The following is a 25,196-nucleotide window of genomic DNA, read 5'->3' as shown; positions in this document are numbered from 1 at the left end:
GACAGACCAGAGAGCTCTCCCAGAGCAACCCCCTGACCCAGGCAGAGGGACCCCCACCATGGTTCCCGTGCTTTGGCAGACCCTGCCCTGGCCCTCCAGCCGTGCCGTTCCCCAAAGGCGATGAGTCCCTGGGCCAGGAGGATGTGCCCACCTGGAGCCCACCCCCGGCCCCTCTTCCAAAACACACCTTGGGGAGCTGGGACCTGACTCCACAAACTGTGCAGGACTTGCCCACCTCCAGCCTCCAGAGGGTGGGCCATGCTGACGGTGTGTGCATGGCTAGACCCAAAGACAGCCATTTTGGGGGTGTGGAGAGGGAGCTGGAGGGTGCCTGACGGAGGGTAGCAGGCAGCTGGAGGTGCTGCGGGGGAGCGGGGGAGGGCATGCCCGTGTGGTCTCTCTTTGTTGCCCTTCGTTCCCTCCCCAGAGACTTACGAGCACCTGCGTTGTGCCCTGTGCTGGGCTCGCTGGGCCAGGCCCGGTGGTTTCCTGGGCCAGATGTACTCTGCAGGCCTGGGTATACAGCTGGAACGAGGTGCCAGGAAGGGGTTCTGTAGGTGGGAATCCAGAGGCTGGTGGCTGCACACAGGCATGAGTGTGTTCTTCTTCGTGGGGCCAAGCTGAGGACCAATGCCAGGCCAAACAGGGAGACAGTTCCAGGGCTGATGCCTGCCTGATGTAGTGACACGTGGGGGAGGGAAGGGCAAGAGGAAGGGCTAAGGCCCAGATGCCAATGCCAGGAGCCCTCACTTCCTATTTCTTGGCTCTTGGTATGTAGCTCAGGAGTAGGTCAAGTGGCTTAAGAGTTCAGGGCTGGGGCAAAAACACAAGGGGGGGCCACTGGCAGGATTGGGGAGCCTTATCTTGGGGTTGGGGGCAGGTGGGGGCCTATCTCTGGCAATCTGGTCTCTGGGACACAGGCCAGACCTCCTGTTCCCTCCAGAACAGAATTCCCACCATGTCTGCAGCCCTCAGGAGGCAGCAGGAGGCTCCCCAAAGGCGGGGAGGAGGCACTAGTCTGGCCCAGCCTGGTAATTAGACCTTTCAATTGCAATTACTTTTGCAATTAGCTCAGCTGGTAATTGGAACAGGAGGTGGTAATTTCTGTCCTTCATGGAAGCTCCCTCTGAATTGAGTTTTGCTTGTCTGTCCAGGGTACAGGGTAGAGCTCTGGGGAGAGTGCTGGGCTCTTGGGTGGGAGCAGTGTGCACACAGCCTGTGGTGGGCTCAAAGTGAAGCATTTGGGTTCTCCCGACCCCTGCAGTGGGACATTCAAGGCACAGCAAGTGGGTGCTTGGTGCTCTGCCCTTGAATGTGACTTTCTTCTAACTAGTAGAATATGACAAGGGTGATGGATGTCCCTTCTACATAGGTTACAAAAGATTGTGACTTCTGGCACTTTGCTAGCAGACTCTCTTTACTGCCTCTGACTGGCACACTCCAAGGAAGTCAGCTGCCATGTAGGAGAGGCCCGTGCAGGAGGGAACCGAATGCTGCCAACAACCGGTGAGTGAGCCTGGCAGCCAGTCCTTCCCCAGCTGAGCCTTCGGATGAGACCATAGACTCTGGGCTGACACACCTGATCACAACTTCTTGAGAGACTGTGAAACAGAAAACCCAACTAAGCAGATCCCAGATTTCTGACCCTAGAAACAGGGAGACAATAATTGTGTGTTGTTTTAAGCTGCTCATTTTTGGTCTAAGTTGTTATTCAGCAATAGGTAACTAGTACATGGACAAACTATTAAATTAAGTATGTTCTATCCTTTGACCTTGACAAAGTATACTTTAAAAACTACCTGAGAGGTCAGGTTTAAATCTAGAATCTTTGGACTCCTTGGATTTCTGCACCAGAACTTGGGGGGGGGGGGGGGGGGAGGTGGACTATGACATGAGGACACCCCCCTTCTCTTCACACCCTGGCTCTATCCCATACACCCCAGGGCTCATACATGTGAGAGGGTTAAAGCTCCATACACCAGCCCCCACAACAACTAGCCAATTCTGGGCCCAGCCATGCTCACACCATTGTCACAATCTGCCTCAAGAGGTTGGCTCTAGGGAAAAAGCCCATGCAGGCCCTAGAATTGGGCTTTAGCGCTATTTAGCCGAGGAAATCCAGGGTCTCAAGTGTGGTTTAGAAGGGAGGGTTGAGCTCCTGGTGGACATATCCTCTTGGCCCCACAGACTCCTGACTCTGTGAGGTACAGCTGGAGGTCCAAGGCAGGACTGTCTGAAGCTCAGGAACCATAGCGGGGGCCCTTCTGGCCAGAGTCTGAGGGTCCCCCTGGGAGGGCCCTTGCTCCAGCCTTCTCAGGCAGGAGTGAAGCACCCCCAGGGATATGCCAGAACAAAAACGACCCTGGAGAGACAGGAGGGGTGGGGGCTTTAAATAATACCGGGTCAGTTCTCACCAGGGTCCACTCTATGCCAAGCACTTGCCAGGCTCTGACAACGAAAGATTTAAAGGACACAGCCTCTGCCTTCGCAGTTAGTAGCGGAGGGCACACCTCCAACCAGACCCAGTCCTTCTCCCCAAGCATACTGGTTCTTGAAAACCTATACATGGGAGAGGTTTTTTGTTTTACAGGCCTTCATTCAATTAGAATGGATTGAGTACCTATTACATGGCAGGAGCTGGGTATTAAGCAGGAGGGCTTTATTAGCATAGGGGTTATTAGGAAGCTCATAGATCCTGGGCAGAACTGGCTGCCCTCTGAAGCTGGCCCTGCCCACCAGCCTGATGCGCTGCTCCCTGAGCCCACCGCTTTCTGCAATGAGCTTATTTCTCAATTGAAGGTGCTTGTTGCCTGTGTTCGGTTAAAGTCACTCGTCTGTACCCGAAGGGCAATGAGGCCGGGAAATGCAGATGTTTGCATTCTATACTGGGCAGGAGGAGTTCACAGTAGAGGAAACCCTGGACAAGCGGGAGGGCGCCCGCAGGTGTGGGCAGCTGTGATTGATAGCTGCCTGCCTGGCAAGGGGCACGCGAGGACCGACCAGTTGTGCGGGAGGAAATCCAGCAGTGTTAACTTAGCAACTCGCAACAGCGAAGCCTTAACGTTTCCTGCTAGTAATGTGCCACTTGTTTTTGGAGACCACTGGCTTGAGGAAGAAGAATGGATCTGATCTTGCCAAATAAAGGATTTTCAATCCCTTCCAAATTTTTTTGCAAGTCACATTCTATTTCGATTTGGGGTAAATATTTAAACCACCCCACGGATGAATGCTCCCTATAGCAGTTGCTGCAGTTTATAACCTCTAGCTCGGGACTCCCTCCCCCTTCTCACAGGGTTGTCACCATCCCCCCTGTTTAGCTGTTGCCTGCATATTGCCAAAAAAAAAAAAAAGTTGATTTCAGAATATAAAAATAAGACTGCAAAATCAAAACCAATCAATGTTTATATTTAAACATATTCTGCGAGCGGTAATATTATGCTAGCTGGTGAACTGCAGGTGAATTCAACATTAGAGTCATTTAAGGTGGGGTCTGAAAACATTTTAATACGTGAAGATATGGGGTAAATCCTCCCAGATTAGCATATCTGTACAGGAAGGACCTTCATCAAACTTCAAACTACACGATGTTTAAAAACTTGTAACTGTCTTCATTTGGTGACATGTAAAACAGTTATTTACTTTAAAATTGTAGGGCTTTTAAAGCAAATATTTACTAGGTATCGAGTAGGTGCTGGGCACTTTGTATATATTATCTCATTCAATCCTGATTTGATCCTTATACTCATGGTCACTCCCATTTCACGGATGAGGAAACCAAGGTACAAATGAATGAGCACCAGGCTTTCTTAGGACTTGAACTGGAGCCAGAATTCAGATCTTAGGGTTCTGAGATCAAGACAGGAGTGAGGGTCCTTTTCAGTAAAGGTCTCAAAACCTTGAGACCCACGATGTGCCTATTTGCTTTCTCCTCTTATCTTGGGTTAAAATAGAACCTGGCTTTGTTAACAATGATATGGTGGGCCTGACCGCAGTTTCAGAGAAGTGAGGACAGGAGGTTAATCCCCACCCCATGGCTGTTAAGAGTGAGTTTCTTGGGCTTGAAACAGACAGTAATGCCATTTTGTAACCTCACTTGCTATCCCTGGTGGGTCAAAATCGATACTTCTAGATTATCGAAATCAAAATTAGGATAGTTAAAAAGATCATTTGTACCCTGTGGACATGGAGATATGAAATCCCTGTTAAGACCTCTTCTTTGCCTGGAAGGGTTACCATGGATACAAACTGGTGAATTGATTACCTGGAAGACAGCTCAAACCAGAACATTCTTAGTATTTCTTAGTGCCAGGTCCTCACAAACTGCAGCAAGGAGTCCACGAAACCACAATGGTTGGGTGGCTGTTGTCACCAGGTAGGAGAAGGACACCCACATTAGTGTGCCTTCCCATGAAGTTCAGTGGGTCGTGCAGAAGGGTGATGGGTCTCCAGTTGCCCAGATCAATAGCTGACTGGCCTCAAGGCCCAGGCCCACCCTACTGGTCCTAAAGCGTGACAAAGGACCACAGAGGCATAGAGTCTCGGGAATATAGGGCCGGAATTTTGCCCACCCTCTCCATCAGATTCTAGGGGGCCCCCGTGGGCTTGGCAGGTGGATCTGGGTTTCTGTAACAGAAACTGATCCCCTCTCAGAAATAGGGCATGTGGGAGAGGCTGCCTCTCCAAGAGAATGTCCCCAGGTACATAACTATCTTTATTTCCATTTTACACCTGGTGAAACCGACATAGAATATACCTTCCTCTTTTCTTGAGGGATTCCCAACATCAGAAATTGTGACCACTGAGAATACACCATATTAAAAATCATTTTTATGTAATCATGAGTCGAGCTGAGCTATGGTTGACAAGTTATACTTAGTAGACAACTAAAATGTTGTATTTTGTAGTTATTTAACAAGCATTTGTTCATTTTTTTTTAAAGATTTTTTGTTTATTTTTTAACAGAGAGAGAGACAGCGAGAGAGGGAACACAAGCAGGGGGAGTGGGAGAGGGAGAAGCAGGCTTCCCGCGGAGCAGGGAGCCCGATGTGGGACTTGATCCCAGGACCCTGGGATCATGACCTGAGCCGAAGGCAGACACCTAACGACTGAGCCACCCAGGCGCCCGCATTTGTTCATTTTTTTTAAGTTTACATTTTCTTATATTTTGGAAGCTCTGGCTTTTTTTCAGTTCCCAAATATCTCTGGAGGTCTCGGAAAAAGAGTGTTTTTACAGTGTCCAATGGTTAGAGTAACCCTGCCAGCAGGGGGCACCCCTGCCCACTGCTGTGGTTAGAAAAACAAAATTTTTGTCAAAGCGTAATTTTCAAAAGATTAAAAACATAACTCGTACAAATGTATAGTCAACACGTGACAGAGTTTAATTTAGCCCATTCGTGGGGGAACAAGCAAGATGATAGAGCTGGCTCAAGGAAGTATCTGAGAGGCCGCTGTACATCTGGAAAGGAAGAATCTTGAAATAAGACTGCTGAGACATAAAACTGGTCAGTGTCCTACAGGACGATAAACTGTAACCTTCGGAGTTATCTTTTCTACTGAACAGAAATCATTTGCATTTCTATTGGGCCACAAGAAAATCATTTGCAACTTATCAGTCTTGTATAAATTAACATGTAACTGCAGAGTCTGGTCCCTGATCAATACTAAATAGTCAACAAAAGGACTTTCCGCTAGAGAATCATATAATACTGGTCGGGCCTGCTGGCTACACTCCCATATGACACTAAGAGGACATGCCATCATCTTTAGCCCTATTTCCAAGTCTTAGATAAATTTTGTTAAGAACAGATAAGGGTTTTTGGGGGGCAAGTCCTTGCCGGGGTCATGGCGGGCTGTAGATGTGTGGCTCCCAGGGCAGATAAATAGTTTGGTACCCCTCCAGGTCTATGTCTCTCAATTTCTGTTCAACACTTAGTCAGTAGAGCCGAGGGAAAACAGATTTTTCTGTAACAAAAACTAGATACAGAAAGAAAGTCAACGCATTCACGTCTATGGTCCCAGCGAGTCAGTTCTGAAAATACTCCAGCAAAACATTTCCTGTTTTTTGGTGGTTATTTTTCCTTCTTTAGCCTGCCTTTGGGAAGATCCAAATCAAATAACTAGTGGGAGGCATAGTAAAGAGTTTTAATTTTAGATAATCCTTTTTTTTAAATTGGTAAGCCGCAGGAACGACTGGGTTTTGGAATTTCAGCAGCCGTCGCTGTGGATGCCAAGCTTGCTCTGATGGCACATGTATACAGCCAAATGTCCAGAACAGGCAAATCCATAGAAACAGAAAGGAGATTGGTGGTTGTCAGGGGCTGGGGGAGTGACTGCCGATGGGTAGGAAGTTTCTTTCTGGGATGATGGAAATGTTCCCGAATCAGACAGTGGTGATGGTTGCACGACTTTGTGGATATACTAAAAGTGCTGAATTGTGTACTTTAAAGGATGAATTATATGGTCTGTGAATTATACCTTAATAAAAAAAATACCCACAGAAGGATCAGCACAGCAAGGTATTTTTAAAAATTCCACAATGAGGAGCCATTTTCTTTGTTGGAATTGTAGGGGTCAATGCACAATTTGCCAGCTACAATAGAAGAATGGTTCTGGAAACCTGAGTTAACATATTTGTAGTTATCTTCATGATGTTTCAGGGCTCCTACTCTGGCTGGCTGGCTGGCTCAAGCCACAGTTCACCTTGGGCTGGGTCTATCTGTCGTGACATGTTTCAGGGGAGATGTAAGCACAGAGAACTGAGAAGATACCCCTTCTCCTCTTCTCATTTGTGATATGAGTCAAAACTGTTCCAGACTGTTTGAAACACCTGCTTAGACCCACCCAGTGTTTAGCATTTTATGCTGTGTGAGACATGATCTTCAAACTGGAAGACCCTGTCATGTTGTGTGTGGCATTTGTGAGACAGCCATTTTCTGAGGATGTAACCATGAGGAAAATTCACCTGAAATAATCGTTGTCTCTATGTATTCATCGGATGTCTTTATTGATCATATCTCTTAATCCTTAAACCTTAATCCTTAATCTTAAACCTCAACATGCAAGGTAGATTTTATTACCCCTGTGTAACCAAAATGACATATGGGGCCTCCCTATCCCTTGAGATCTGGACAAGGTTGTTTTGATACACCCCCCCCCCCCCCCCCCACTGCCCAGGAAGTCTACAGCCTTCCCGGAGACTCTGGTGCCTTCCCAAAGGGCTCAGATTCTCAAATTCTCCTCTGCTCCGGGCACCTGCTTCCTCTGGGGCCCCTTCCATTATGTTCTTTGTGGACCCACATGTGAAACTCCACTCCCTTCCTAAATTCCCCCCAAAAGCCACTCACACAAAATATGCATGAGTGCAGTGAACTTTCTTGGAGATTTCTTTTGTAGGAAGAGAGATGGAGAATGGTTTGCATCACATCAATGTGTACAACTATAAAATGAACACTAGGCATTCCCCTTTCCTCAAAATGGCATTTGAGAACGTGCCTGATTAACATCACCCTGTCCCCATTTTAGTGGCTCTTGTTTTTTTCCTCTTTTCCCATAGCTTCTCTTCACCATCTGCCACCCCAGACTGTGCCTCAGGAACTCCAAATTTTTTCCCCACTGTTATGCAGATAAATGCATTTTCAGATTCAACTAGATGCTTAACAGAACAAAGGGGACCCATTTATCAATAAAGGGACCTTCTCTTGAAAAAGCAGTTAGGTTATAAATAGCATAAAGAAAAATGTCCCCAGTACCACCACTTCATGGATGAGAAAGTGAGGGTCAGAGAGGACTGTGTCTGTCACTCCCATTGCCTTGTCTGGCTCAGCCCCCCAGATCAGAGGCACACTGTTCCTCTGGGAGAAGAGTCTGGAGTAAAATCAGAATGAACTCTGTCCCTAAATCTCTATGAGACATTGGGTGCCCAGGGCAGCCCTGACTTGGATCTTGCATCCTAGATTGAGCTCAGGGTATGTGAGGCTTCCCTCTCTCTTCCCTGTTGGAGCATGACATTTGGAAGTCAGTGCCAGGGCCCAGATTTGAGTCTTAGACATACTGTTGCAGGCCAGGGTAGAGAATGAACATAGGGTGTGTAAGAGACTGGAAGCAACTGTATTACTAGGGAGTAGGGAAGCTTAGAGAGCTCCCAGGAATTGCCAGGCACTAGGGGACCCATGTCTCCTCTATCTGAAAGGCCCTGGCTCTGCAGAGCTCTGGAGTTGGGCTGATTTCAGTTCCTATCTAGGCTCTGCCGCTGCGGTGGATTAGATGGTCATCTAGTAACACTCACCTCCACCTCTACCTCAATTCCACGGGAGGAGTAAATTTACTCGCTCTATGCATGACTTGGCCATGGGACTTGCTTTAGCTAATGTGTTTGTAGACAAGATGCTTGGGAACTTGAAATGCACTTGTGCTGCTGGGCTTGCTGTCTTGTGTGCCCCTGCCATTTCCATGACAAGAACATGCCTAGGTGGGCCTACTGGTCCCAAGAGAGGATGGGAGGCATGTGGAACAAAGCTAAACCACAGAGCAGAACACATCCTAGATTAGTCAGCCTACAGATTCATGAGCTAAATAAATGTTTACTGTCATTTTCTGGGAGAATTTGGGCATGCTTGTTATGAGCACTACTGTGGCCATTGTGAGTTGATACATCTCTCACCAGCTGTGTGACTTGGGAAGGCTGGCTTCCTCCATGGAGACCCACAGGAGGAAAGCAAGATTTGGTAGAGCTCATAGAAAGCCTGGGGTGAGCCCAAGGAAAGTTCTGGGAATTTCTTCCAGTTAAATGTCCTGTCCTGCACTCGCTGGAGGTAACGTATCTCTAGGGGGAATATTCTAACTTCTAGGGGATGAAAGAAGCCACAGCGCATGATAGAAAAGACCCAGGTGGGTGGGGCTGTAGGGAGCCAGGCCCTCCACCTCCACGGGTTGTTGGTGGGAGCTTGGATGATCTGTGCTTCTCTGAAGGGCTACTGGGCAACATGAATACTCCATTTCCAGAATTACACCTGTCGGTATGCTAAACACATTCATACACCACCACCACCACCACCACCAAAACCTACTTGCATATGTGCACAAGGAAATATTGTCAGACGATCAACATAGTATTGTTTAAACAGCTACAAGTTAGAAATGACTCAAATATTCCTGGCTAGGGGGACACCATGGCACACTCTCTGACGGTTAACAATAATGGAGGAGCCCTTTATGGGTTAATGTGGTTGAACCTTGAAGACACATTGCTGAATTCAGTTCGTAAAGTAGAGCATAACGTTTGTGTTGAGAAGCAAACAAAATGGAACTGAATACCACGCAGCCAACTGGGTAGCAGTGGTTTCTCAAAGGGAAGTGCTAGGGGAAGGCACGGGGAGGGGTGGTCAAAGGGACTCTGGCTTTCTCTGTAGTGTTACAATTTTGAAGACAAGCGGGTCTGAATTGTAACCTCAGCTGTGTCACATAATTAGGTTTTTAACTCTGGGCACTTTGTGTTCCTCTTCAGGCCCCAGTTGGTGGGGATGTGAGCCTCTACCTGCCAGGGCTGACTGGTGGAAGAAATGAGCTGGTGTCTGTGGAGGGGCTGACATCATGTTTGGGCACAGTAAGGGTCTCATAAATGTCAGTCGAAAGCAAAGGATAGGGTCATCCGTGAGGCACACAGCCCAGGCTGCTGGTCCTTCTGGGGCTCTATTTCCTTGGGCATCCTGCCAGGACTACTAGGCACATAGAACCCTGGCCAGGCCCTGGCAAGTGAGGGCTCTGGTCCAGCTGGGCCCGTGCTTGGGCTTGTGCAGTGGCATCTCAGGGCATGAGAGAAGCCATGTTGTGTTGTGTGACCCCGAGTGGGGAGGTTGGGGACATGACACCAACATCTGCAATGATCCCCCAAAATAACAAATTATGAACGCCTTAGAGCTGCTGGCTGGGTGTAGGGGAACTTCTCCCAGTCACCCTCCAAGCTGTTAGTGACCACTGAAGGCTCCTGAATTATCACTGGAATGCTTGGAATTCTGAGAGATGTGTGTCCTTGGCTATCATTTCCTGCTTGGGTGGCCTGGGAAGAGCTCCCTCAAATGGACAGTGAAGATGATAAATTCGCCCTCCAAGCCCCAGATGGAGTTGGGTCAGCAAAGGTGAATTGCTGGCTACTTAGCTGAGATGAGACTCCAGATGGATTCCCTCAATCTGGGCTACTGAGCACTCCCTCCCATCCACTACACTTCTGAGTTTCAGCACAGCCCCAGCATGCCCCAGGAATGCATCCCTTCAGACGGTCACGGCTGCCCTGGCCACGTCCTCCTACACTCCGCACCCCGCACCTTGGCCACCCCAGCACTGGCCCCCATGTCCTATTCTTTGCATGATTCCCTGGTAATTTTGGTACAGGCCAGTCTCTCTGGGGGATAGGGAGGGTCCGTTCCTTTGGGTTCCCAGCATGGAGCCCACAGTCTGCAGTAGAGCCAGTAGTAGATCCTAATAAAATGCTACAGTCCACCCTTCCCAGCAGTGGGGCTGCTCCCTCAACTGGAGAATGAAGGATCGTTCCATAACAGACCTCCTCATTCCTGAATTTTCCAAACTGGAGTCTGAATGATCTTTCCATAACACAGACCTCATCATTTTAGCCCCTCCTGATGAAGACCCTTCCAAGCCATCCCATTACCCATGCTCCCAATGCAGCTGCCTCGGGAGCCTGCTCTCGCTCTCTGAGGTAAGCCCTTCTAGACTCCCTGGTCTTTTTTCCCTCCCCCGCCCCTCCCCGGTTTGCCTAGTTAGCAATAATGGTTTTGCTTCTCTTCGGCTTCCTATTGGTGGAATCTACACCTGTTGGAATAGGATTCTGGAAAAATTCCCAGGCTTCCAGCCCTGGCTGGCTGCCTATATAGTGCCCCACTATTCATCACCCCCACTGCTATAGTTCACGGGACACTTCCCTGTCATTTCCTTCCATCCACATAGAACTGCTTAATACCAGCTATTGACTCCATCGGCTGCTCTCATCTTTCCCAGGTGTCCCTTAACACAGCTTTGTCTTTTCTCCCCTGAAAAAACCCATATTAAAATCCACTTTGAGGGGCGCCTGGGTGGCTCAGTCGGTTGAGTGCCTGTCTTAGGCTCAGGTCATAATCCCGGTATTCCGGGATCAAGTCCCGCATCGGGTTCCCTGCTCAGCGGGGAGCCTGCTTCTCTCTCTGCCTTTCACCCCGCTCATGTTCTCTCTCTCTCTCCCTGAAATAAATAAATAAAATCTTAAAAAAAAATCCACTTTGAGCCAGTCAGTTCCCATAAGCTTTGACTGAGATGAACTCACAATCTCTTCTCTGCCTCCTGTGGACATTCATCCAGGTGTGCCTTTTTGCATTCGCTGCAAGGCCCAAAGTTCAGGATTCCACAGCCTCCTCTGGCCTCCTCCCTTCCCTCCCAGGGGACACGGTCACTGCTGATCTCGACTCTGGTCAGCTCCCTCCTTCATCTTCCAAACCCTTTCCTTGGTGCCTTTGGTATTCCTTCCTGGCCCCACATCCATGAACCTCTTCTTGATCTGGCGGCCTCTTACTTGCTCCTCAACCACCTACCCTACTGCAGACTTCCTCGACTGACAAGTTTTCCATTTTGAAGATGTCTTTTTCTCTTCCTTAACACAGGCATCTCTGCGGCTGACAATCGTGGGCACATGGCCTTCTGCAAACCCTTACTGAGCGCCCGCCATGTACCTGGCTCACCGGGGAAGCAGGACAAAGGCCTGATCCTTCTGACCAGCCCGTCCTTCATCGCCAGTGTGGTGTTTCTATAGTCCCCTGAGAACTCCTTGACTTTTTAAGGCAACTGCCAAGTTGGCCTTTACCCCAGTATTTTACCATAACTCCTTTTCTAAATTAAGACACACCGTGTGATCAAGTTTGGGGAGTAGTCCTCACCAGGAAGTTAAAAAATAAAACCGCGAGGCAGCATCTGTTTTGATAGCTTTATTGGAACATGATGGTAACACAGAACATGGATTTGGGGGCCCATCACAGATGCTCCCCTCCTCTAGACAGCATGTGCCCCACTTCTGCAGCCAGCAGAGGCTCCCGGGAGCCTCCAGAAGGGTGGGGGCAGCTCAGACACAGACCCAAAGAGGCCCCTGCCATGGCGGGTGGTGTGTGGGCACGCTGGGTTGGAGCCCTGAACAGCTGAGACTGTGACGAGCCCGACTGGGTCTTATGCCTCCAACTACTTGGCCATGACTTCGAGACCCACCTGCCTCAGACTCCTGGGAAAACCGCTTAGGAGGGGACTCTGGGGCTTCCAGAAGGAATCCAGCCAAGAGACTGAGCACCTCTGAGGGTCACTGGGGGCAAACCATGCCTTCAGGTGTTTTGGCAGATAAACTGCTTAAAGCCCTTACTAGGTGCCAAACACCCTTCTAGGGACTAGACATACAAAGGTCAACAGAAATAGGCAGGGCCCATGACCTCCTGAGTGGGGGAGACAGACGAGGGTGAGGGAGTCACACGGATGACTGTAAATTACAAACACGCAGTGGCTTCTGAGGACAGTTGGGGTGTGTGTGTGTGGGAGGCCTGACCTAATGGGGTGGGTCAAGGAAGACTTCCTCAAGAAGTGGTATTTCAGCTGAGCTCTCATGGTCAGATGGGTGGGAAGAGCATTCCACGTCATGGAAACAGCTTTGTGCGTGGCCCTGCGGCGGCTAGGAGCAGGAGGATAAACAAATAGAAAGGAGAAGCCAGGCGGGTTGGGGTGAAGAGACAGAGGGGAACGTGGCAGGAGGAGGCTGGAGGGCCCTGCAGGCCTGAGCACGCAGGGCCGGTGGGCCAGGAGAAAGATGGTCGCCTGTGTGTGCCGTGTGAGCACGTCCGAGTTTCGCACAGCCCGCTGTGTCTGCTGGGTGGGGGGGCTGGTCGGAGGCCAGTGGGGAACGTGGAGAGCTGTCAGGCAGCTGTCTCATTTGTCCTGACCAAGGACGGCAGTGGGGCCGAGTGCGGACAGAATCAAGCAGATGGTGGGTGCCTGTGCAGCTGGGGCCCGGGACAAGTGACCACGAGGAGCTAAGGCTGACCTCGGGCTGCGAAGCCAGTGGCAGACTTCTGTCTGAGACGGGGGACCTGGCAGAGGAACAGGTGCAGGGAAACGGTCAGGAGTGTGGCTGCAGACGTGCTAAAAGTGAGGTGCCTTCGAAACACCCAGGTAGAGGGGTCGGGTGGAAAACTCCCAAAGGAAGCCCGGGCTCCAGGCACAAACCTGGGAATAATCTCCTCACAGCTAAGTCTCCTGGTGACTTCGGTTACGAGGGTGCAGACGAGGCCACAGAGGCAGAGAAATCGCAGTGAGAAGAGAAGGCTCATGGGACCGGCACACCTGACAGCCGGGGAGAGGACAGTGAGCCGCCAGAGGGCAGAGAAGGCCTGGGTGCGGGGGACGCCACCGGCGGCGGCTCTTGGAACCAAGGGAGGAGCGGGCTCCGGGAGGGGCCGGGGTTAGCAGGGAGAGTCCATGCCCACCCTCGTTTCTCGGAGTGTCACCACCCCCACCTCCTTGGGTCTCTTCAACAACCCTGTAAATAGCAAAGGGGATCTTACCCCCTTGGATGGAGGAGTCAAGAGCTGCTCAGAGAGATCACTACGATGCACCCAAGGTCACACATCCAGCAGAGGACGCTGTGGGGTCGACTCCCTCTCCCCAGGCCCCGCCCCCCAATGCCATCTCTCGCTGACTCTGGCACCCCCCCCGCCCCCCCCCCCACCTGCCCCGCCTTGGCTCTGCTCCGCACCACTTCTTGTTGATGAACAGCACCAGAGAGGGGCAGGACTGCGGCACGAAGGCACCCCTCAGGCTCCGGAGCGGAGCCCCGCTAAGAGAAGGCTAGGCTGAGTCAAGCAAACACCTTGATCTCTCTCCTGAGCAGCAGTGCAATGTCAAGTCAAGCGCGTGGGCTCGAGGCCTGGCTCTTTGCCCATGCTCCCGTTCCTTCCTTCCCTCGACAACTATTTTTCGAGCGCTTCCTAAGAGCCAGGCTCGCGTGCTAGCTGAGAGCCCTGGGGCGGGCCCCGGTCTTCCTGGAGCCTCAGTTTCTACCTCTGTGAAGCAGGTTGGTGATTCTTACCACGTGTTATAAGGATTACGCGAGCTCAAGCAGAGGAGGTACCTGGCACGCGGCAGGTGCTCAGGAAAGGCTAATTTCCTTCCTGTCTTTCCCTTCCCTTCCCTCGCCTTTCCTTCCCTTCATCCTACAGAACCTGTGCGAGAGTGAGAGGCTAACTCTTTATGGCAACACCCTCTGCTGTGCTCAGAGGGCCTGCGCATTCCTGCGTGTACAAATCCACGCACACACCTGTGCACGCGTCCGCCATGCCCAGCCACCTCTGCTCATGACTCAGGGTCAGCACCAACGTGAGCTTTGAACCCATGGGATTCAGCGGACCCAGGCCCAGGAGAGTTCTGAACATCTGCTGGGGATGCTGAGCACAGAACAGGCTGCTCCGCACTAGACCCGAGGACCCCAGCACCCCGCTGTGTGCTCCGGGAGTCCCTAGACTCAGGCTAGGGTGGCTCTGGGGGCTTCTGGGACCTCCTTTGGGCTCCAGGAGTCAAATCTTGGTGACCAGAAGCAGTGTCTTCTGTGTCCTGGGCCGGGTCTAGACAGCCTCGGAGGGCAGAGTCCTCACCGCTTCCTGGGGTGGTGTCCTCAGTGGCTCCTCGGACAGTGGCTCGCCTGGTTGCTCCTCTGAGGGGCCTCTCATGTGTCTCTGGAGGAACCTAAGCCCCCACAGACTCTTGCAGCAGCTTAGAAGATTGCTGGAGCACACAGTGCAGGATAGCGCTGGCTTCCTGAGGAGACACAAGCACAGGTCAGGGCTGAGGTGACCACGGAGCAAGGCCAGAGGGCCTAGGGCCCACCTCTGGCCTTTGCTTCTTCTCTGCCAGCCTGGGGAAGGGTGGGGGGTGGGGTGGGGGCCCTTCCTTGGCCAGCAGGGCAGCCCACATGCAGCAGGGACTTCTTCCCTCAACCCACGGGGGAGAGCATTCAGGAGACCTTTCAGATCTCAGGCCTGCTTCCAGCATGCCGTGCACCCCTTAACTCCTCTGAACCCCAAGTGGAGGAAAAAACAGCCACCTTTCCAATTCTTGGAAGGATTAAGTGTTATAAAATAGGTACAAAAGTATCCCACACCTTGCCTGGCTTGCAATAGGAGCCCAATTAATATTTGCTGTTTCTCACTCTTAGTGAAATGATTCCAGAACATCGGCGGTATGCCTTGCATGGGTTGAAGGGAGGCTGGGAGAAGACACACAGATTTATTCAGCCTTGCATTAAAATCAGTTGTGAGCGCATCTGTCTCCATCAGAATGTGTGCTCCCCGAAGGCGCTAGCCCCCGGCAATTATCGCTGGTATATAGTAGTTCCTCAGCTAACGTCTGTTGGGTCGATCTGATCAAAGAATAGATCACTGAAGACTGAGTTAGCCAAAAGCTTGGTAGGAAAGTTTTTAACGAAGTATTTGGCATATATTTTTAGCAAGAAGAGGATTTCCCTCCCTTCTGGGCATACAGAGTTCCTTTGCGCTGTTGCCTGCTAAGGTGCGGATGGCAGACCTGTTCTTCTCTTGAGCTACTTTCAGTGAGTAAGAATTCCTTTATCACGTTTATTTCAAGGCAGAGGGAAAGGCTCAGGGTGGCGCTCCTGTGTTTGCAGCCCGCACCATCTGCAGATCTCCCTTTAGAACAGAGAACAGGAGGCAGGCTCAGAGCTTTAATCAGGCAATTGGGTCTGGTCAGACTTTGATGACATTGTTTTGTGTCATTGTATCTATGCTCATGGGTTCTGTTTTCCACCAGTGATACTGTGTTTCCATTTATGGGGACAATATAAAGTTTCCTCATGTATTTCAGTGAAAACAGTGAGTTGGTATAGAGCTTTAAGTGCCTATAATGCAGGTGGGAGAAGACTACGGGCTGGACTGGATGGGGAAGGCGATGTGCAAGCGGCCCTGGTTTGGGGAGTGCCGTTCCAAGTCCCCGACCCATCCCAGCTTCCCCTTAGCCCAAACACAGAAGAAGCTGAGTACTGCATGGTGGCCCTAGAGACTCTGTCTGGGGTCTCTGCAGCCCCAGGGCAGGACAAAATCTGGCTTCAGCTATGTCTAAAACCACGAACGCTACCTACTTTCTGGCTTCCCTGCCTAGGCTGGAGTGGTAGCTTTCCTTGTCAGTTTCAAGCTGGGAGCCACCCGCTGCTTGGCCCTGAGACCCCCTGCGGTTCCTTGGGATGTCCTCTGAAGATCACACCTGGCCTCAGCTCCCCCCATCATCTGTTAAGGTAATCTGGCTGCCAGAGGAATCAAACTCCCTGCTCCTCCTCCTTTCTACATAGAGAGAGGTAAGAGCATCGAGCTTCCCTTTAGCATCTGTTAGATAGATGGGGGTTGTGGATTTGGACACCTGACTTTGTAAGACACAGATGAGAGAAGCCCCCGACACCCAAGCTTCGCTCAGTGCATAGGTACGCTCCAGCTTAGCCACTGCTGAAGGCTGTGAGTGGCCCAAGCTCTCCCTGGAGGTTTGGCCAGCCCTTCCCTCCCCAGAACACGTGCCCTCACCTGGACCTCGAGGTTATATACCCCTGGCACTTCAGAGGCCCCATTCTCCATGCTAGCAGTGTACATATTTGCCCAGGCAGCCAGGTATCTACCCTTGGGTTAACATTCCACACGCAGCTCTGGTCAAGCGACTTTCACTGACATCATCAAAGAAAAGCTGGCTTTGGCTAGGAAATAACCAGCTCCCTTGTAAAGAGCTTACAGGTGACTTAAAATAATATTATTATGGAAATATCACATGTTCCTTATAAAAAATTCAGGACATAGAGATTAACAAAACAAAGAAGATAAACATCTCAAATAACTCCTCTACTCAGACATATCTTTTTGTTACATATTGATTCTGTCTTTAAGTATTTTTAAATGAAATACATCATACATCCAAAGAGACCGTATAAAAGCCAAATATGCATGGTTTAAAGACTACCAAGGAATACTGAAATGGAGACCAGCATAACCACCTCTCAGGTTAAGGGACAGAATTTACCAGTACCGGACTTGTTTTAGCAAATACTTAGGTATCCTGAAACATCATATTGTGGTGTTCTGCCTGCATTTATTTATTTATTTATTTATTTATTTATTTATTTATTTATTATTTTGGCAGAGGTGGGGGGCTGCAAATTACAGCTTTATTCTTTTTACAAAATAACAATTAATTCAGCAATATTGTCATTTTCCAAATGGGGGCTAAATCTGGATTGTCTGTCTGGAACAAGGCTGTTCGTGGATGACAATCATCTTGAAATGAACCTTGATGGATAAATGTGATTTCTCTGCCTCAAACGCCTTCCTTTGGCAACCATTCAGTCCCCACAGCATCATCGGGCCCCATTCCCTAGAGGATGCTTTTGGATTCACCTCTCCATGTGGCAACAGTGACTGCTTGAGATGTGAGTTCAGAACTCAACCCAGAAGAAAGAGAGTCCTTCCCATGACTACTGCATCTTTCTTATGAGGCAGAGAAGCTAGGAGCACAAAGGCAGTCGATGGCTATCCAACTGAATTACTATCACTTCCAACCAAGACTTTTATCCAGGGCCACCTGGGTGGTATAGTTGGTTAAGCATCCGACTCTTGGTTTCCGCTCAGGTCATGGTCTCAGGGTCATGATTTAGGGTCTTGGGATTCTCTCTCTCATTCTCCTTCTGCCCCTCCCCCATTGCTCTCACTCTCTCTTTACAAATAAAAAAAAAGACTTTTGTCTAATACAACAACACAGAGTATTATTTGAGGTTGACTATTTCCAGTAATAATATATTCAGCAAAACAACCTTCTACAACAGTTTATAACTGTAAACACAACCAACCTTCTGTACTTTATGATCATAACAACCCTCTACAACACTTTGCACCTATAAACAAAACAACTTTTACAATATTTTATAACTGCAAACACAAGTTTAACATGCCTGGGAGGACCTGCCACCTATTTGACATTTTGAGTGCATATAGAGGCTTGAAAAATACTAGCTTATTGGAGTGCCTGGGTGGCTCAGTTAAGTATCCGACTCTTGGTTTTGGCTCAGGTCCTGATCTCGGGGTCCCAGGATCCAGCCCCAACCTGAGACAGCCTCCACGTTCAGAGGGGAGTCTGCTTGAGGATTCTCTCTCCCTCTGCCCTTCTCCCTGCTTGAGCATGCTCTCTCTCTCTCTCAAATAAATAAATAAATCTTAAAAAAAGAGAAAAATATTGGCTTATTTATCAGTTAATACAGTTTCAGATACTAAAATTTTGATTAATGCAGTTAGTGGTTTTTGGCATACATAATCTCTCAGCATACATCTCAATCATTAACACTTAGGTAATAAGCATTAATTTATGTAATAACTATAATTTACTCTGGATTTTAAAAAAGTTCACCACTTGTAAAAAAAAAAAACCAACCAGAAAAATCCAAAGAAGGATTAAAACTACAAATTGAAAGTATTTAAAATTTATTTTATTTTAATTTTTTTTAAGATTTTTATTTATTTATTTGACAGAGAGAGACACAGCGAGAGAGGGAACACAGCAGGGGGAGTGGGAGCGGGAGAAGCAGGCTTCCTGCAGAGCGGGGAGCCCGATGCGGGGCTCGATCCCAGGACCCTGGGATCCTGACCTGAGCCGAAGGTAGACGCTTAACGACTGAGCCACCCAGGCGCCCCGAAAGTATTTAAAATTTAGATTTTCCTTTTATATAAGTAAAACCATGTTTTATGATTTTTTTCTGTAGCTACCTTTTGTTGTTGTTGTTGAACGCTATATTTTTGAGATTAAACTGTGCTGATGCATGTACCTGTAGTTCATTTTCACTGCTGTAAAGTATTTCATTACGTGAAAATACTCCAATTTATTTATCCATTCACCTGTTGATGGACATCTGAGTTGTTTTCCATTTTTTTTTTTTATCATTTCCCTTCTCATACTTGTTTTTGAATTTACACAATAATGGCCTCATCAAATGAATAGGAGAGTTTCCCTTTTTTCCCCTCTGATAGAGTTTGTGCAGAAGTGGAATGATCTATGATCTATTCCTAGAGTATTTGGTAGAACTCCTTTGCAAAACCAACTACTACTGGTGTTTCATTCATTTTATTTATTTTTATGTTTTTAATTTTTTTTTAAAAGGTTTTATTTGTTTATTTGACAGAGAGAGAGAGACAGTGAGAGAGGGAACACAAGCAAGGGCAGTGGGAGAGGGAGAAGCAGGCTTCCTGCAGAGCAGGGAGCCCGATGTGGGGCTCCATCCCAGGACTCTGGGATCATGACCTGAGCTGAAGGCAGACGTTTAATGACTGAGCCACCCACGTGCCCCTCGTTTTATTTTTAATTGTTACAGGACCATTCCAGTTTTCTGTTTCATTGCAAGTCAGTTTTGGCAAGTTCTGTTTCGCTAGAAACTTTTCCCTTTATCTGAGTTTTCCCTTGTTTGGGGCATAGAATTGATTACAGCATTCTTATTACCTTTCTTAATCTCTGTAACATCTAAAATAATATCCTCTCTAAACTCTTAATATTGTTTATGATGTTTGTGATTGATTTCTCTTTGTAGTTCTTTCAAATTTATTTCATATATTTTTAAAAGCTAGTTTATTGGGTACGTATGTGTTTAGAATTATTATTGTTCCAGTAAATAGAATCTTTTTCAAAATATGGTGACGATCTTTATCTTTAGTAAAATGTTTTGCTTAAGATTCACTTTGTCTGATTTAATGTAGCTACCCAAATTTCCTTTTGTTACTATTTGTCTAGCATACTGTATTTTTGAAAGTATAACTTTCAACATTTTTGTTTCCTTAAGTCTATTTCTTGTAAAAACATTTGTTTGGATTTTTAAAAAATCATATCTGATGACCTTTGTTTTTCTTACTTGGACATTTTATTCCATTTACACATATTGTGATTACTGATATATTTTAACTAATTTTTTCAGTGTGGTTTTGTGTTTTATATTCACCCTACCTTTTCTAAATTTTCGTATCTTTTCTTGCTTTGCTTTAGATTGCCCTTTCCCCACCCTCATTCTCTTTCCTTCTTACCTTGTGGAATTTCTAGCCTCTTGTAAAATAATTTTAACATGCATATTTAATATAATAAAGTCTAGTGGCATGGAGCCCTCCTCATTTACTTAGCTTGCCATCCATGCTAAATGTAAGTTGGGATGAGACATTAAGCTAAATTCCAATACTGTGTAGACGCTATTACATTACAGAGTCTAGAGATACCAGTAGGTTTAATATTCCTTGACCCCCTTCATAGCCCCATGGCCCATCCTGCCCTGAGCCTTAAATCTTGAAGCGGGGGATGTTAATGGGGTTCTCAAGAACACATAATATGTGTCTGCCACACAGTAAGTGCTTATGGTAAACACCTGTCATTTTCACCTTCCCATCATCTATTCCCCTTCTCTTGGTAATAGCACTTTGATTCTTTGGGAGCCAGCCTTCCTCACTCTTTGCCCATGTGAGTGAGGTGGGGTTGACTTCTTATTCTTTGCCCTGGCTCCTGGGGTGGGTACAGAGGTAAACTCATGACCCACCCAGCCAATGAAAGCCTGAAACTTTTTTGTTGGAACAGTAGGAAAGGGACACATTTTCCACTGGAGTTGCTAAGATGGGAAGATGTAAACTTGGAGCTGCTGGTGGCACCACAGGGAGACTCTGAGAATGAAGTCAACACAGTGTAAAACTGAGTTGAAAGCTGGAGAAAGACAAATTTCTGATGACATTTGCACATTTGGATCTAGCCATGCTTGAAGCTACCCTTGTTTTCTTCAGTTTTATGAGTCAGTTCCCCACCTCCACCAATCCCAGCCTCTTTTATTTATTTATTTATTTAATTTATTTTTTGAGAGAGTGAGCGAGCTCGCATGTGCATGAGTGTGTGTGGGGGGGGAGGAGCAGAGGGAGAGAGAGAATCTTAAGCAAGCTCCACGCCCAGTGCAGAGCCTGATGTGGGGTTCGATCTCAGGACCCTGAGATCATGATCTGAGCCAAAATCAAGAGTTGGACATTTAACCGACTAAGCCACCCAGGCGCCCCCCACCCACACAGCCTCTTTTAACTGGGTTTCTGCTCCTGGCAGTCAACAGTATCCCGATTAATAATACTTCTAGAATCTGAATCCCATCTTTTCACGTTGAGGGTGTTAAAATCTATCTGGCCACTCATGGTCCGGATCCAGTTTCAGTGCTACTCTCTCTATAGGAAGCCTTGCTCAGGCCCTCTCTGAACCTCAGTTTTCTCTTCTGAAATAAGTTTATAACAGCAACCTCACAGGACTGCTGTGAGGACTACAGGTAATGAGTGTCAGAACTCTTCCCCGTTACCGTCTACCGCATATAGTACCGACGACCACACAGAACCACATGCGCACAGCACCTGCTGTCATTTACGTCTGTGCCTTTGCACATGTCCCGTTGCTGGAGTCTTTATGTTCTTCGTTGCTGCTCAACTTCTACTTCTCTTTCAAGGTTCTGCTCAGGCATCGCCTCCCGTGGGAAGCTATCTCTGAGGCTTCCCAGGATTGCTGATCCCCTCCTAGCTCCTATAGCCCCTCCGCTGAGGCAATGACCTCCTTGGGTTAACTATCCATTGACTTTGTCTATCTCCCAGACGAAAGGCACGCACTGGATCTTTCATCTTCAGCCCCACCATCCAAGTTTCTAGTAGGTGTTCAGTCAGTCAGGTGTGTGAAAATGAAAAGCCCGATCAATCTCAGTTTCAGGAGTGATTCTGCCATGTTCGGACTTCCCCAATTCACAGATCATCAGAAACAGAAGCACTTCCCTGTCGCTCCGGCAGCCCTTCTGCTGTGTTGGTGACTCATGCTGGCTTTATTTCTATCTCTACCTCCCTGCTGCAGGCCGGGAAGAACTTCGTGGACAGGAGCCCCAGGAGGGGCAGTGAGAGACTCTGACCATTTCAGCCAGCACCTCTGAGACTAGCCATGCGCTGGGGCGGGGCGGGGGGGGGGGGGGACGGAGAAAGCGGGAGATTTGGGACCAGGAGCCCTGAGTGTGGTTTGAGTCTTCCTCATTCCCCTGCTGTTGGGTCTCAGACACTCCATCTCTTTCTCAAGTCCCTCTCCTCATCTGTAAAATGGGGACGAGCTCAGTGAAAGGGGCTGGGAAAGGAAGCTTCTCCTCCTCCTCCCTTGTTTCTTGCAATGGGTGTGGTCATGGCTGCTTTGTTCCTCAGGGTCCCCAAGAAATGGAGGTTGAGGGACTGTATGTTGAGGGTCTGGGCTGATCTCTGAAACCAGGTTCTTACTATGCTGTGCCCAACCACGCAGCATAACCGTCACCACCACGTGTCAGCTTCACCTACATCCTGGGAACTGGGTCACTGAAACTCCTTTATGGGGAAAAGGAAGTGGAGGAGAAGAGAAAGGAGAAGAGGCTCTCTCGTACCCTGGGAACCAGCCATAACCCACCAGGGCTCTTTCCCCTGCCTTAAGCTTTTGTCAAAGTCAGGGGTGACCCTCTTCTCCAGGCCAGGCCTAATTTCTGGTTGTTCTGAAATAAGCTATGAGGTGGACATTTCAGGACACCAAGCTACCCGGAGGCCATTCAGAGCATCATCTTCATATACCCTTGTTTCCTACCACAAATTGATACCACCCGATATGCTGGAATGACCAAACTTCAGGCCTCTGCTCATGAAAGAAATTATTTTTTCATGCCCTTCTCAGAATTTTCTGGAAGCAAACATAGAGGGTTTGCCTACACCAGCATCAGCTTTGAAGGGGTGGTGGCGGGGTCTTTTGTCCTTCAACAAGCGTCACAGCGAACTGGGCAGAGGCTTCCTGCAGGAGTTTTGCACACACGCTGCATTCATTTTCGTGCCAGAGAAGGTGAAATTTATCCAAGAAGGGCACCCCAGAACTCCCTGGGACTTAGTTGAGATCTAGAGGTAATAGTCATAAACCATTGGCCTCTTTTAAGTTTTCGCTCGTGACGTAGGAACTAGATGGTGAGGGTCTGAAAGCCTTGGGCTCATCAGAGGGATTTTTATTAGGGACCTCCCAGGACACGCATCCCTGAATGCTGGAGGGTCACAGCCTGGGACCGCACTGGGAGCTCAGTGAGGGAATGGTTGGCTACCACTCTCGCAGTCAAGCGAGGGACCTGGCACAGAGCCGGCATCAGGCATTGTACTAGTGAATGAGCAAATGATTGACAAGAACTAGCATTTACCGGGTGCTCACGTGCTAGGTCTTGAGTGGGCTATTTGGCATCCTTTTTCTAGTTAATCTTCCCAGCAGTGCTATAAGGCAAGCACGGGTGTCCCACTTCACAGACCAGGAAACTGAGGCTCTGGGTGATTCAGTGATGCCCCTAGGTCACTCATTAACAAAACTCAAATAGGAAACAACAGCTGTTGGCTCCCACGTGGATGATGGTGGGCACAGAACCATTTCTGGCCCCGGGGACCAGGGGAAGCCCTGTGGAGCAGGTGGCCTTTGAGTTGGGCCTGGGGCAATGAGTGGAAATGGAATGGGGATGTTGGCAGGGGGGATGTCTCTTTGGGCAGAGGGGGCAGCCTGAGCTGTGGGTTGTGCTCTGGAGCAGGGAGGTCTAGTTCATCTGGAGCAAAAGGAGCCTGAGGATGCAGCGGGAGAGGAGACAGAGTGGGGTTCCATAGCCCGAATGTGAGGGGCCTGCTGGAGGAGTTTGCAAGTAACCTGCCAGGCCCTGGAGCAATGCTGGAGGCTACAGAGCCGAGAAGTGTCAGCGATCGGCCAAGGAACAGTCTCAGCTTGTGGTCAGCACTGGCCCTTCTCCATGATCTTACACCTACGTGGGTCAGTGAGATTGTACCTGAGTGAGGGCCTGGCATAGGGTGGCCGGTGGGGAGGGAGTGTGACCCTTTGTCACAGGTGCTCCCACTGACAGGGACGGCTGAGGCTGCAGGGCACGGGTCCGGGCCTTTTTCATGGGTGTTCTCTTTAAGACTCTCAGTCTCCAATCATGTTGAGCATTTCCGGGGTGCTTGAACTGCCACATGGGCACCACCCACATCTTGACGGATGAGGGGAGTAGCTCTTCGTGGAATTAAGGGACCTGAGCAAGGTTGCAGAGTTGGTGGGTAGAGGAATGGGGTTCTTGCCTTGTCGCCTTGGTCCAAAGCCTGTGCTCTAAGCCCTCAGAGCAGCCAAACAATAGCCACCATCCACGGAGCGCCTCCTGTGCTCTGGGTCTCAGCATTTTGTGAGTCTGAGCTCAGTTAATCCACACGCAAAACCCATGGGGTAAGTGCTATGATTCTCCCCATGTGATGGAGAACACTGAGGCACAGAGAGGTGAGAAACCTGCCTCAGGTCACACAGCTAGTAAGGGGAGCTGGGTATGTTACAGCACACTGGGCTTGTTGCTTGAAGGAGTGAAGGTGTGGGGAGCCCTACTTCCACTCAACCCCTCCCTTGCCTCCATGTCATCCATGTCTTGGGGCTGCACTAGCATTGCCAAATAAAAAAGTGATGATAGTGTTCATGCGTCTGGCACTCAATACTGAACTCTCATAGCACCCGTAGGACACATACGATAGAGTTGTTATCTTCTTAGCGCTAACAGGAAGTCTGGGCCCAGAGAACTTGAGTCACTTGCCCAGTGACTCACAGCAGGTAAGTGGTAGAGCCTTGAGACAGCCCCGTTTGGCCCAACTGCAAAGTTGGAGATGCCCTGCCCACCCTGATCCCTTCCTATACACAAAGTGGCTCTCGGGGAGGCCGGGCGTCCCCCATGTACTTTGGATCACACTTAGTTCGCCCCAGTCCCAGGCTTGTGCTCCCCCTGCCCTGCTGCTTGAACCCTCCAGTAATTCCCCATGCGACTGGATGGCTTGCCCAATCCTCTCCTTGAAACTATAGAACGTTTGGTAAACCTGAAGAAAACCCCAAAGTCCTGCCCACTTACACCAGTGGGTGCTTATGGAAAAAACCACATGGCACCCACGTCAATCCTCAAAGTCATTTCCGATCACTCATTCTATCCCACTTCTGTGAGGCAGGCCAAGTGTCATGCCTATTTTACAGATGGGGAAACTGAGGCTCAGGCAGGCTTGCCGTATGCCCAAGGTCAGGTGTTATCATCCTGGGCTCAGCTCCCTGTTATC

General features: G+C 49.0%; 1 protein-coding gene across 2 annotated transcripts in view; it reads right to left on the bottom strand.

The window, feature by feature from the left end:
• Positions 1 to 11,568: 11,568 nt before the first annotated feature.
• HRH2 (histamine receptor H2) overlaps positions 11,569 to 25,196 on the bottom strand; it is a 55,163-nt gene continuing 41,535 nt past the window's right edge. The window contains exons 3-4 of one of the 2 annotated variants that reach the window (XR_004299343.1): positions 13,243 to 14,829; positions 11,569 to 13,106 (exon numbers count right to left, since the gene is read on the bottom strand). Coding sequence is in view for 1 of the 2 variants with exons in the window: in XM_032403751.1 (XP_032259642.1) it covers positions 14,637 to 14,829 (193 nt within the window). In the remaining variant the exon portion in view is untranslated. Of the gene's footprint in view, positions 14,830 to 25,196 lie in introns of both variants that reach the window. The other variant, XM_032403751.1, reaches the window with a different exon arrangement.

This window comes from Phoca vitulina, unplaced genomic scaffold (genome assembly GCF_004348235.1).
Source record: "Phoca vitulina isolate PV1807 unplaced genomic scaffold, GSC_HSeal_1.0 scaffold6, whole genome shotgun sequence".
Classification (NCBI taxonomy): Eukaryota; Metazoa; Chordata; class Mammalia; order Carnivora; family Phocidae; genus Phoca; species Phoca vitulina.
This window is presented reverse-complemented; position numbering and strand designations above follow the sequence as displayed.